This window comes from Polypterus senegalus, chromosome 12 (genome assembly GCF_016835505.1).
Source record: "Polypterus senegalus isolate Bchr_013 chromosome 12, ASM1683550v1, whole genome shotgun sequence".
NCBI classification, from domain to species: domain Eukaryota; kingdom Metazoa; phylum Chordata; class Cladistia; order Polypteriformes; family Polypteridae; genus Polypterus; species Polypterus senegalus.
Genome location: NC_053165.1, coordinates 81,841,891 through 81,856,603, shown reverse-complemented (window position 1 = coordinate 81,856,603; position 14,713 = coordinate 81,841,891). Strand labels below are relative to the sequence as shown.

Below are 14,713 nucleotides of genomic sequence, written 5' to 3'. Positions count from 1 at the left end.
TGTGATCTATTTATCCCTTTAATGTTATCCTGAAACTAATTACAGGTTGGCTGTAAGTCAGAGTCTATTCTTGAAGCAGCTGGCACAAGGTGGGAAACAATTTAACTGAAAGGTATACTCATTTACACAAGGGGCAATTCAGAGTTGGCAATGAATCTAATAAGTATGTTGTTATAGTGCGAGAGGAAACCAAAGGAAAACCACACAGACAGTGAAAAGATGAAAACACCAGATAGACAGCAAGGGACATGACTAGGAGTCTGACCTGGGCTCTCTGGCAGTTGCACTAACCAATGTAACAATGTGCTGTGTCTGTATTACTTTGAAAGAAAAAGATGATCACTTAAGAAGGTAATGAGAAATGCTTAAAAATCAGTGGCCACAAAGTGTGCTCCAAAACCACAGATGCAACATGTTCAAGTATTGGTAGAACAATTATGTAATGTAAAAATAGGAAACCATCTGTCCGAACCAGACTATGACCAAGTTAAAGTTAGCTTCATTCTGAATTCAAAACCTGGGTCCTAACTGCTGCTAAAGACAATAGGTGCTTTCCCACCACTGGAACATTGTTTTCAGGAACCAATGAGTTCCTGTACAATGTAGGAGCTAGGCCAAATGTGGTCCCTGGCGCACTTGTGTGTGTTGCGTTCCCTTTGCATAATAGAAACTGTAAGCTTTTTCCAAATTATGTGAAGTGCAAAGAAGGGTGATGCTGCGAGAAGTGTGGCATGTCCAGGAGATCACAGAAGACACCACCTTTACCTTAATTACTTCAACACACTCTGTACTTCACAGAGAAGATTACTGCTTTGATACAGCTATTAAGAGTGATGTGGTGTGAAGTGTGGTGCTCCATTTCCCCGATAATTCTCCACAGTCCAAACTAATAACAGGTTTGTAAGATTGAGCCAGAGCCAATCAGCATTATTTATCACCCAATCCCCACCTACGATTATTCCTGGTTGAACAAAAACTACATGTCTACAAGATTCTGAAAAGCCCCTGGTTCCTGAAGAACAGTTCCTGTGGTGGAAAAAGTGCCAGATATTTAGACAGGGAAACCCCAGACACTTACTAGCAAAAACAGGTTTGTTGGTAATGCTCTTTGAGCACTTATTACTTTGTCATTTTCCCTCTCACTGAAAAGCCATTTTGTGATTTGGACTAAACAGCAAAATTTGATACAAACACTGTGCTTTTGAAATATGTGTATCGTGTATTTTTGGCATTTTATTGATTTTCAATATACTGTACTTTATATATTTTAAAGAAAATTAAATCATTTGCAAACATTGTGTTTATTACATTAGAGGGTTGGCTCAGGTTGGACGGTTGGGAGACAAAGTTAGAGAGGCGGGATTGCATTGGTTTGGACATGTGCAGAGGAGAGATGCTGGGTATATTGGGAAAAGGATGTTAAAGACAGAGCTGCCATGCAAGAGGAGAAGAGGAAGGCCTAGAAGGTTTATGGATGTGATGAGAGAGGACATGCAGGTGATGGGTGTGACAGAGCAAGATGGAGAGGACAGGAAGATATGGAAGAAGATGATCCGCTGTGACAACCCCAAAACAGGAGCAGCCGAAAGAAGATACTCTAACTTCAGCATTACCAATAATAGAATATTATATATTTTGATGCAAATTTGTTTGATTATCCCTAAATACAATTTCAGACAAATATTAATTCACAATTTCTTCATAAGGCCATAAAACATATCTGTTGTTGTGTTAATGAGCAACACAGTTTGGTCCAGCTCTGCTTTTATGGAGATGGAGGGTTTATAAGGAATCAACAAAGGATGGGACATGTGTAGGACTTGCCTGCCTCAACTTTCAAGGCTCAGTTATCTTCCATTGATGCAGAAAATTTGCAAGTTGTTCGTTACCTCCTTGCAGAAGGCCTTTTTGTGCAACTCTGAAAATTACATTAATTTTTCCTTTTTTTTTTTTGACAGTTTACTACTTACCTTTGTACCATTTCATGCACTGGGTTCGAACTGCATACATTTCAATAAAAAAACGGGAAAAATGGGGGCATTCTAAAATTAGCCAGCAGTGTAAATATTTAGTTTATGCCTGTAGAAAGTGAATTAGGGGTGTGAAAGGAATACACTTCCTAGGGACTACGTGCAAGAGCCTCTTAGGTCCCAGTGCGATCTGATGTGAATTGTAAATGAAAATGTTAAAAGGTAGCTAGATGAAAAAAATAAATCTGAGGTTGTACAAAATGCGAAATGATACAAAAATAGCTATGGTTGAATCATTAATATAAGAATGTGAATGATGAGACCGGTATCAAGGTTGAATCTAATTAATGAAGAACAAAATTAAAACAAACTCAGTTCACAGATGGTTTAGACTTTGAGTCCCCCAATATTGAGATCAGCCATCTCTTCACAATAGCCAGAGAGTCAACATCCTGACTAGCAAGTTGCTCCTACCGATAACACCTTGGCTAGCATGACAACAAAGAGAATGTTCCTCTGTTCAGTTTTGAAGAAATGTGTTAGGAAAAAAAATCTTTTTCTTACACGCAAAAATATTAATCTTAAAAGTACATTAGCTAATGTCATCAATGCTTAATGCCAAGTTAATCCGTGGGTTGGTAAGATGTATCTGCTTTCAATGCCTTTGTTGTAATGCACCCTATTCTGAACAGCTTTTCATGCTTTACCAAATAACATGCCAAAGAGATTAATTTTTAAATTGTTCTAAGCATTTCTCAAATAACATTAAGGACCAACAGGGCAGCTGTCAGATTATTACTTCCAGGTTTTGCAATTATATAAGCTATATGGGCCACTGCTGTCAGGCCAGTCAAAAGACTGGTTGTAATATTTCAAGCTCATAAAAAAAAATCAGTTTTATCCACCTTGATTGGAAAGTTCCTTGTACACCATATAAAACCAAAAACATTTTAAGTAGTTGCCTTTAAACACTAATTATTACAGAAAAAAATAATACTATAAACATTTCTCCTCAAGCCTTTCTCAGTTTTTTACAACCATTATGTTTATGGTGCGTCAAGCAACAAACACATCTCTTAGAATTGCCCGTTTTGAGCTAGTGATTGTATAAAAGACATGTGGATTATTTAACACGAGTTACACAAGATTTTTTTTTCCTTGTTCCGTGGACGTTTTTCACAGTATTTGCCACTGTCCAGCGTTGGTCACCTATCGATCCTGTGCTACGAGAATCTCTCTTGCATAGTTTCTCCAAGAAAGCACGAGATTAAAAAGTTCTCTCGGGAACTGCTACAAAGTACATGGAGTACTCCGCTGGTCAAAAGTTTTAGAACACCCCCATTTTTTCAGTTTTTATGGAAATGCATGCAGTTTAATGTATTAATGTTTTATTAAATCAAGAATGGCAAACAAAAAATAAATCAAGCAATCATTAGGCATACAACATTTTATTCAAATTTTTGATTCATCAAAGTAGCCACCTTTTACCGATATAACAGCCAAGCTGTGGTAACCTTTTTGACTCAGAATGCAAGTCACCAACTCCAGACCATCACACTTCCTCCTCCAGGCTTGACAGTTGGTGTTACACATTGAGGATCCATCCTTTCACCAACCTGATGGCATACAAAACACCCTGAGTGATGAAATGAAGATTTCACATTTTGATTCATTGGTCCATGTAACTTTCTTCCAGTCTGCAGTAGTCCACAGCCAGTATTTCAAGGCCCTATTTTGTCCTTTAAGGAATGACTTTCTCACTGCCACTCGCCCTGTCAAAACTGCAGGACAGAGTCTCCTCTTCACAGTTGAAACTGAGACTTGCTTTTCTTAACCACAGTTAAGCTGATCTTAAAGCTGTTGTGCTGTGAGGCGCCTACTGAGCAAGCTGGTGACCCTCAGAAAACTGTCTCATGATTGGGGTATAACTTAGGGCTGCCAGATCTCTTCCAGTTTTCAATTGCTTTTGGATTGCGTAGGATCACTGATACTTTTCATGAATTTTTTTTTTTTTTTTTGCGCAGTTTCTCTAAATTAAAGGCCTACACTTATAACAGTGATAATGCTGCGTCTCATTTAATTTGTTAATTGATGTTTTCTTGCCATTATCACTGGAATTCACAAGTTTCTACAGTGTAATATAATCCAAGTAGTACTTCAGAGGGAGTAGTAACAGTCTGTTCCAACTCTGCTTTAAGAAAAATAGAGAGGTTTTAAATAATCAAGAGAAGTTGGGACACTTGTGCAAATTGTTTGCTTCAACTTGCAAGGCTCAATTTACCTTAATTGCTGCAGAACATCTGTAGGAAGCAACCTATTAATTGATCGCTGAAGAAATCCCATTTGTAATATTCTGAAATTTCCCTTTTTGCTAGCCTAGCAGATTACACCTTACCTTTTCACCATTTTAGGTCATTCATAGCTTTTCATATGAAGAAAAACTGAGGTGTTCAAAAACTTTTGACCAGTAGCATAAGTAACATATAAACAAAAAGAAAACATTTTTGGGTGGAGTATTACTTTAAGGGTATGATTTGATCTCAGCTTAAACCTGGGAAATAATTTCAGCATTTGGTCCCATCTGCACTGCCAATGCAGCATCTATAATTCCTATTCTATTTACCTGTGTCTACCACTTTATATTTATCTAATTTAAAATTCAATTTTTCCAAGTGTCTGCCTAGTATTGAAGATTATCTAGGGCTTTCTGAACCGTTTTTGGCCCTGTTCCAAATAGGGGTGTTGACAATTTTACAGGTTTCTATACACGTCAATAATGACTCTACAAACCTATATCAGAATTTACTTCATGCGATTAACATGGTATATTCTAAAAGAGTCAAGAGTCCTACTAAGTTACTTACATATGAATGATTTCACTAGCATTCTTGTCCCACGTGGAATGTTTTGTCCTTGTATTTGTCTTTGAATCGTGCCAATAAACCTGCTGGGAATCCAATTTCCTAATACTGACACTAAAGCCTCTACCTTCATGATTCAGAGTCTATTATTTGTAAGTTTGTTGTGCCTAAGAAACATGAAACTCAATCTTTAAACATTTTAAATTGCTTTTTTACAACGTTATGCAAACTATCACAAACCAAGGAAGTCTTTTATTCAAGCAGATTCTGGAAGGATCTTTTTTTCTTGTTAACACAAGTTAATGCTAACAACTTTACGTGAAACAATATTACACTCCAAAGCTGTAGTGTTACTTTATACCTTCCAGAAAAAAAAATATTCTAAAAAGTGTTTCTTAACATGCAAAACAGGAGTGTCAGGTGTAAAAGATCATTCAGTTTATTTGCTTAACTCCCTGTGAAAAATTAAACATGGATGCATTCATTTACTCACAACATATGTGATAGGAGGAGGTCATCGTGCCAGCCCTCCATATCCAGCACATAAAACAACAGACAAAAGGTACAAAAACATGGAAACTTGTTTAACTAAGTAACACAGATAGAAACAAAAGGGAGAACACAAAGTAATGGAAGATCAAGAATAAAGCCTGCTACTTCTCTGGGCCCTCTGAAGCTGACCTTCAATCTCTGTCTATTTGGTTGGGTCTCCTTTTATTCTGTCCTGACCAAGGCCTCTCTTTTTGATATTATTTCAGTGAGTGCTTACCCAGCGCCCCTCTTGATTCTGCCCTCAGGTGGCCAAGGTGGATGTATACCTCCTACAAGGTACTTCTGTTCAGTGTTAACCTGCTATTTGCTCCAGGTATCTCTGCACCCTTAAGTGAGGTCTCAAGACAGCACAAATTCTGCTCATACTATCTGATGAACAGCATGATCCCACAGACACTCATTTTCTCCACACCATCACACTCTCTGAGAAGGGTTAGACAAACCAGGAAACTGCCATTCTGGGTGAAAAGTACATGCCTTGCTCCATGCCGCTTCACATTTTTTCACGTTGGTGCTCCTGACTGTCACTCTTCTGGGGCATAAAGTGCAAACTAGGGGCAATCCACTCTCAGCAATGTTTTTGTGGCCACATTGACATACGCAGAACCCTTTCTGCTGAAAGTGTAGCTCTGTCTTACTCTCTTCTGGAGGCTATCAGTAGGTTTCTGACCTGATCTCTTTTCACTCTCTGTTGTTGCCAGCTCGTGCCAGCTGAGCATCCTCCTTACTTATGATCTAAACAGCATTACTATAAAGCATCTTAAATACACACAAATCCTAAACACCACCTGGCTATCAAAATCAATACAAAAAGGATGAAAGATAAATTCCTGCAACGCAAAGAAAAAAAAGAGAGGCAAGTGGTACCTCAACCTTCCAAATCTATGAAAGGATAACCAACTGAAATAAAGAAACTGATATTTATACTAAAATTAAAAATCAGGATAGAAGATCTACCTGCCCAGCATGTGCACGCCTAACGCAGAAATGTTTGACAGTTTCCACACTTCATAGAAGTAAAAAGGTCCTCAGAATATCTGTGTTACTATAAAGCAGCCTAGTGCTTACTTTTATTTATATAACTTTCTTTTATATAAAATATTGAATATGACTATTAAGCCAATAAGGTATTTTTTGAATTTGTGTTGTTTTGTATTTTTCCACAGTGTGCACACACACACATCAATCCGTTTTCTAAATGTCAATTTTTAGGGTTGATGGCGATCTTATCAGAGCCCAAAAAAGACAGAAACTTATTATAAACAGCACATCAGTCCAATGCACACACTCATGCCACAACACTCACAATGGTCCAGTTTAGACTTTCCCATTTAACTACCAGCAGGCATATAAACTGTGGGAAAACGATTTTGCAAAACACCTGAATGTGAAGAAAAGTGTGCCATACCAGATGCCAATACAGAGCAGCAGCAAAAAGTGTTTACTCATTTATTTAACCCACTTGATCCAAAAGCCTATTCCAGCATTATCAGACTGATACAAGGCAGGACAAACGCTAGATATACTGTAGTGTCAGTCTATGGCAAAGCACACGTGTGCATATAGCCACATGTCTACCGAGATGGGACAGAAGAAGAATGAACAAACTCCATAAAGGCGGCGATTTAAACCACGTCACCTGGAACTCTGATAACCACTGCCAACTTTTTTTTTTTTTTAACTTTTATCCAAAAATCAAAAGTGCATGTCAATGTCACGTTCATATTTTTGTTCTGATGCAAGTTGGGGGCCACATTGTAAGTCAGTGGGTTGGAGTGAACTGGCCTCCTTGTGCTTTATAATCTTTTACCATTATCCGAGTGGCAGCCTTTCCAGCAGCTCCGTATACGACTTTATCTTTTTACCTTTTTATCTCTATTTTTCTCTATTTCACTGATCACTTCTACCACTTTCTTTTATGTGGAATTATTTAATATTGTTTCTTTGTATCAGTATATTGCTGCTGGATTATGTGAATTTCCCCTTGGGATTAATAAAGTATCTATCTATCTATCTATTAAGAAGCCACACTGCACACATCAACTATTGTACATTTTCTCACTCAACAGCACAACCTGAAGGTCCTTTACAGGTATAGTACTATTGTTTCCCTGTTTCTAAAAATTGAACGTGCTTGTTACCTGATTCAAGCTACATCACTGTGAATCAACAGTAGAGATTGATCATCAGCCTAGTGCTTTACTAGTCACTTATAAAAAAATAAATAAAAAAAAAAAAAAAGTGACCTACCATTTATTTTCTATACGTGGGAGGCAAAATCTATCCTAATAGTAACCAACCCTGGATGGAGCACCACTTCACGGTTTGTCACACCCACACTTATGATAAATCCACACCATGCCAATGTACCTTGAAGTATGGCACTCTATTGTTGAAAAAGCACCCAGACAGTGGGAGAACATACAAATTCTACAGAGAATGCACTGATAAATCTTCTACTGCCATTTCCTGAACTTTCTTGCATTGAGGGCATGGGAATTAAACACAAGGCTGGCAAAATCCAGAATGGAAGACTTCCCAGCTAGAGCCCACATATTGATACTATGGGGAATTTCATTAAATACTCTGGGAATTGTTCTAATTAAACCGTATCAATTCCAAGAATACAAATTACATTTAAATGACACCATGCTAATCAAGTGGCTCAAAGTTTGCCTGATTCAGAGGATAGTTTTACCTACAGGGAAGCTGGGCCCCATTAACTGTAATAAACCAGATGCTAGCAGCCACGACACTATAATAAGAACATCTGTCTTTACAGGATATTACAAAGTACTACACCACGTCATGATATACACACGATATAAGAGCTAACACGCATGTATGTGTATACATCTAGCAGAGAATTCGTTTTTCCATATACAATCGCTACTTTAAACATAACCGCAAGATACAAATCGGACATAATGAGAACACACACCTTGACCGAACAAGCTGTAATTTGAAATGTATAAATAAAAAAAAAAAGACAAGTTGGGGACACAGCTCCCATCATATGGGCCCGTACCTGTCCGCAGCAGGTGACTCTCGGCAGTTGCTGGACATCTTTCGTCGTCTTTAAAAGTAGGGAAATCTTTTTGACGAGGTAGGAATCCCATACGTCGGGATTGCCTCCTCCGGGCCAGCGTCGCTAAATAATGATTTCTTGTTTTTTCGACGTTCTCTTGTTTATTGTGTTTTCATTTCTTTATTTCTTGTCCAATTATCTTCTTTTCCTGAGCTGACAAACCACCTGCGACGCCGTCTCTAATGGAACTCCGAGAATCTCGAGAACTGCGGCTTGCTGGCACGAGCGCGAGAGCGGCTTCGAAAGAGGGGCGCGCGCGCACGCCTGAGCAGTCTATTGGCGGCCTGCGCGTGCGCACAAGTGAATGAGTGAGAGACCGGCGCGTCGCCCACGGGTGAGTGATTCATCTTTTGACATACGCTTCGCTTTCGTCCTAACGTTTCTACGAAATTTGAAACACTTTCGTAGTCAGTAAGATCGCATCATGATCGTATTAGCATAAAAAAACTCTGTAATTGTAATATGCCCTTGTACAACAAAAAGAACTAATCTCACTCTAATAACTCGTGTCTTTATTTTTAACGGGATATGTATTTTATTTTTATAAGCCTCATTTGTAAAAACGGCTCAATAGCAACACAAAAGACTATGCAATTAAACACAAAAATTAGTTCAGTATGTGTATACAATGTATCTATATAATCCTATATGCTGATTTCTTTGGTACTTCAAGTTCGTAAAATTAATAACATAAATAGTAATTCAATATGAACATATAATGTCATGTATCCAAACACTGATGAGGAGGAGGAGGTCGGGAGCATGCGCTGATTCAGTAACTGCACAAATTATTGGGAACACCTGTACACTTGCTTATCTGTGTAATGATCTAATTAGCCAATCGTGTGGCACCAGCACCATGCAGAAAATACAGCAGATATAGGTCAGGAGCTTCAGTTAATGTTCATGTCAAACACCAGAATGGGGAAAATGTGATCTTAGTGATTTCAAACACAAAATTGATTGTTAATGCAATATGGGCTGGTTTGAGAATCTACATAGTTGCTGGTCCTCTGGTATTTTCACACAACAGTCTGTGGAGTTTACCCAAAATGGTGTGAAAAACCAAAAACGTCCAGTGAGTAGATGCAAATGCCTGCTTAATGGGAATGGTCAGAGGAGAATAACTCTGATAACTATTTTGCACAGCTTTGTTGATCAGAAAAGCATCTCAGAATTCACAACACATCCACAGAGGTGGATGGGCTACCACAGCAGAAGACCATTTTGGGTTCTACTCCTGTCAGCCAAGAACCAAAAGCTGAGGTTTCAGTGAGCACAGGCACACCAAAACTGAACAGCGGAAGACTGGAAAAACATTACCTGGTCTGAAGAATCTTAATTTCTTCTGAGGCTCACAGATGGTAGGATCAGAATTTGACACCAAGAACATGAATCTATGCACGCATATTGCCTTGTATCACTCCAAAATGGTGATGATGGTGGTGTAATGGTGTGGGAAATGTTTTCTTGGAATGCTTTGGGCCCATTAATAAGAATGAATCATAGCTTGATTGCTATGGCCCATCTGAGAATTGTTGCTGACCATATGCATCCCTTCATGGCCACAATTTGCCCATCTTCTAATGGCCACTTCCAGCATGACAATGCACTATGTCGCAAAGCATACTGGTTTCATGAAAGTGACAATGAGCTCAGTGTCCTTTGGCGGCCTTCCCATTCAACGGATCTGAATCCAGTAGAACGAAGATTAGCCGCATGAATGTGCAGACGACAAATCCGCAGAGATTGCATGATGCAATCATGTCAACATGGACCAGAATCTCAAAGGAATGTTTCCAACATCTTGTGGAATCCTGTTTTGAGAGTAAAATGGATGTCTACCCAGTATTAGTACATGTATAGTGGTCCTAAGATTTGCATAGTGAGTGTATAAAACAAAACATGATCTTTATGAAGCCTGATTCTCTCTTAAATACACTTTATCTCAGCTTTCTTCACAGGCTTGAAATAACACCCTGGAAAAACAGTAAAAATAAGAACACAGAAATCACAGAGGACTGTATAAAAATTTCAAAGCACAACTCCATGTAACAGTAAATCAGAGAATCTACTGCGGATGGAATTTTGCACTCATAGCAACTTGTACAATTGTAGATAGTCTTAGAAGTTTATCAGTCTTATACAATTCTCGGGCTGTATCAAAAATATGCAGGATCTGAGATGTTATAGAAATCCTACTCAGTAAGGAGAGCTTAGTCTTTGATTAATAGAAAAGGTTTAGAAATGGGGTGGTGGGGAGCATTATAAAGGAGAGGCGACAAGGAACAACAGCTTTAGGTTGGCAAGAACCAAAGGGATAAAAAGCAAGCCAACATAACCATAGGGTATCAGACACAATATTGAGAAACTAAAAGAACCAAAATTAGAAGGAAACTATGATCCTAATGAGGAGATGAGAGCATCATTTTAAAATATAGGAGACTTCAGTGAGGATGTGACCAGCAAGGCTCATTAGATTATTGTACGCGTCAGTATAGGTGTAGCCCTTGGACCTCACCACAGTGAAGCTACCTTATCAGGCAACAAAGAACTCATCTAAGGCCATGCGGTGTTCTGCCTTATTTATTATCATGAGTAGCTTCTGTCTCATGTTAGAAACTGCCTGTGGCACAGGTATTTTATTTTGTTCTTTGGCCAGGTGTTCATCTCCATACATAAGAAAAGCAATTATAAAAGAAACGTACAGTTTTAGGGTTTATGTTTAAAAGGAGCAGAACAGACAGAGGAGTAGTGAAGGGTGACATAAGTGACAACACAGACAAGAATGCAATAATTAGACTAGCACATACAGGACCAAGAATAAACATACGAGCCACAGACAACATTTTGAGCAACTGGGGGAGGATACAACACATAGCAAAGGGAAGAGGAGGAGGGAATAGAAATAGGAAGGCGAAATGTGAAAACATCACCATTCTTAGTGTTATAAATATAAAATACTCCTGTATTGTGTTCCTGGATAAGGCAACTGGCACAACAGTTTTGTTGAACCTCATTGTCTCCAAATATATATTTTTTAACCACCAGTGATTTCTTCCACACCACAAGAAACTCAACTTGTTGTTTGAAAGGCACATCAATGCACAACTTCACTTTCAAGGTCAGGATTCTGATTGTTCTGAGGTACTGCAGTAGCAAATAGTTTGAAACTAATGGAAATTAGAAGATGTAGACATTTCCTGTTATTGTAACTGAAATATGGAAAGTGTTGCAATACATTTTGGGCAACCTTCTTAAGATGCCAAAAAAAAGTCAATAAAAAGAATGAGAGAGGTCTTTGTGTGGAGGAATGCATTTAAAATCAGGCAAACGCTCTCTCTATTAGAGCTGGATTGGTAGGGTAAACTAGTGGGTAAAGTCCAGTGCAGGTTCAATACGCCACCCTTGACTCATTGTGTGATCTGAATAAGTCACGAATTAACCTGCCTGTGCACATATGAGAGAGACATAGAGGTGTGTAGGGTCAATAGCATCACATCTACACAAGTTTAGTGTATTCTGATCTTGAAGAAAGGCGTCACACAAATGAAAAATGAAAATGAATAATCGCTTCTGCAATAACTCACATCCCATACCTTTAATATGAGTCAAGGATTCTGCAATTTGCACAGTTTGGTATCATTAACTGCATGCAGATGACTTTAGATTACAGTAGTCATTATTAGGTGTGGTGATAACAATACATTCATTTCAAAATTGATGATTTTGGCAAGGGGAACTGAGTGGAGTTATAAGGAAACTCTGCAGGCACCGACCGACACTAAGCACCGCCGTCACTGATCATTGTGTTTCTCAAAGTATTAACTTACTCCCACCCAATGGTGCATCAAAGTGATTAACAAGAGGATCTGCAAACAACTGTTAGGCTTTCTTCTTTCTATGAATATGCAAGGCCAAACTTCTCATGTAAATGATGCATATTAGTCTTTTTAGTACTCTTTTAATAATAATAATACATTTTACTTTATGCAGTACCTTCTTCATGCTCATAAGGCAAAACAAATGTTCAAAAGAATTGAAATGCATAAAAAGTCCCACAAATAACATTAGATACGGTAGCAGCTAATAGAAGAAGCTGATTAATACAACAAGTTTCAATTAAAAACATTCAGTGCAGCTGCTTAAGACTAAAAGGGGCAGTTAGGGTTTCTAAATCTTAACAAGTAATTTTAATTAGGATGCAACAGAAACCTGCCAACTCTGCTGCCCTCCAGGACCAAACCTGAGGGCCCCACTCTTATTTCCTTAATGGATGCCAGGCAACTGAAAACCATGAGGTCACAAAGACATAAAAATGAAGACTTTTCCACAAATATTTTGTCAGGAATTTCAGCGTTCCAGTTCAAGAACCGGGCGACAAGGTGGCGCAGTGGTAGCGCTGCTGCCTCGCAGTAAGGAGACCTGGGTTCACTTCCCGGGTTTTCCCCGTGTCTGTGTTCTCCCACAGTCCAAAGACATGCAGGTTAAGGTGCATTGGCGATCCTGAATTGTGCTTGGTGTGTGCGTGTGCCCTGCGGTGGGCTGGTGCCCTGTGCTGGCTGGGATTGGCTCCAGCAGACCCCCGTGAACCTGTGTTAGGATATAGCGGGTTGGACAGTGACTGACAGTTCAAGAACCGTCCTGACCACAATTCTTGCTTTGCCCTTTTTTTATTTTTAAATAAAACTTTCCATGAGTGAGTATCACCAGTCACTTGGTTTTGATTCCTAGTTTCTGTTTACCACCTCTGCCACTCATACATTGAAAATAACTGACCTAAAATGTTCTTTATTTTACATTTTTTTGTCCTCCCAAAGAGTTACAGGCCTCAGTTTCTTCAGTGGCACACCCTGAACAAATCGCTTTACTGGCTTCTTTTTCAACAGTAACAGTATCTGGCTGTACATTGTGAGTGTTTTCTTATACTATTCATTGTGAAACATGTTATGCAGGAAACGAAGGCTGAGCGGGTGAAGGACTGGCTGGGCTGCTTGCTTACACATTGTTTGAGGTGCAAGAGTTGCTGATTTTTGAAAAAGGAAAACATGCAAATTTCTACCAGGGAATCTGGTAGAACTTGATGTGCTTGTTTCTTATCTTTGTGCACATGTCTTTTATAGACTTTAAACAAAATTTCAGTGACACTATCACAATATCATAAAGTGTTCAAAACTGAAAGAAAAACAATCAGAACATACATGGTTGCAGTAGCGTGTGTAACGTATGAAAACTGGAAAAAATTAAAAGGCTGCTGCTAAACTGCCTTAATGAACACTGTTGACGGTAACATATCTCTCTATATATAAAATCCAATGTCTGTCTTTCTGTCCGCTTTTCATGAGAGAGAACTACATTGGGTTTTTTTCTGTAATTTGCTTGAACATTTCCGGTTGATTTTGCGACTTCTGTCGTTGCACTAAGTATCACAGTTCGCTTGGAGGAGCGATTTATTTGTGTTAATCTGAGAGGCAGAGGCTGCGGGCCGAAGGGAAGGGGAAGCGTGATGTGAGAAGTGGGGAGCCGAGTGGGACCCTCTTCACTCGCACGCCAGCCTCCGTTCGAATCGGTTTACCTCTGGCCGCGTTTTGGAGCACACCTTGCCTCCGCTTAGCTAGAGATACCTGTTTGTTTATTGATTTTTAAAGTTTGTCATGTTTTACTACTACACGGGTGGTAATACGGGGGACAGCTAGTATAATACAGTGGTGTGAAAAACTATTTGCCCCCTTCGTGATTTCTTATTCTTTTGCATGTTTGTCACACAAAATGTTTCTGATCATCAAACACATTTAACCATTAGTCAAATATAACACAAGTAAACACAAAATGCAGTTTTTAAATGATGGTTTTTATTATTTAGGAAGAAAAAAAATCCAAACCTACATGGCCCTGTGTGAAAAAGTAATTGCCCCTTGTTCAAAAATCACCTAACTGTGGTGTATCACACCGGAGTTCAATTTCCTGATTACTGCCACACCTTTTCAATCAAGAAATCACTTCAATAGGAGCTGCCTGACACAGAGAAGTAGACCAAAAGCACCTCAAAAGCTAGACATCATGCCAAGATCCAAAGAAATTCAGGAACAAATGAGAACAGAAGTAATTGAGATCTATCAGTCTGGTAAAGGTTATAAAGCCATTTCTAAAGCTTTGAGACTCCAGTGAACCACAGTGAGAGCCATTATCCACAAATGGCAAAAACATGGAACAGTGGTGAACCTTCCCAGGAGTGGCCGGCC

General features: G+C 38.9%; 1 protein-coding gene across 1 annotated transcript in view; it reads right to left on the bottom strand.

Annotated features, from left to right (window-relative positions):
* The window catches only part of zgc:158403 (tetratricopeptide repeat protein 39A), a 46,677-nt gene extending 37,949 nt beyond the window's left edge, over positions 1-8,728 (bottom strand). The window contains exon 1 of the mRNA XM_039772643.1: positions 8,412-8,728. Coding sequence (XP_039628577.1) covers positions 8,412-8,449 — 38 coding nt within the window. The 5' untranslated portion in view covers positions 8,450-8,728. The remainder of the gene's footprint in view (positions 1-8,411) is intronic.
* Positions 8,729-14,713: the final 5,985 nt, after the last annotated feature.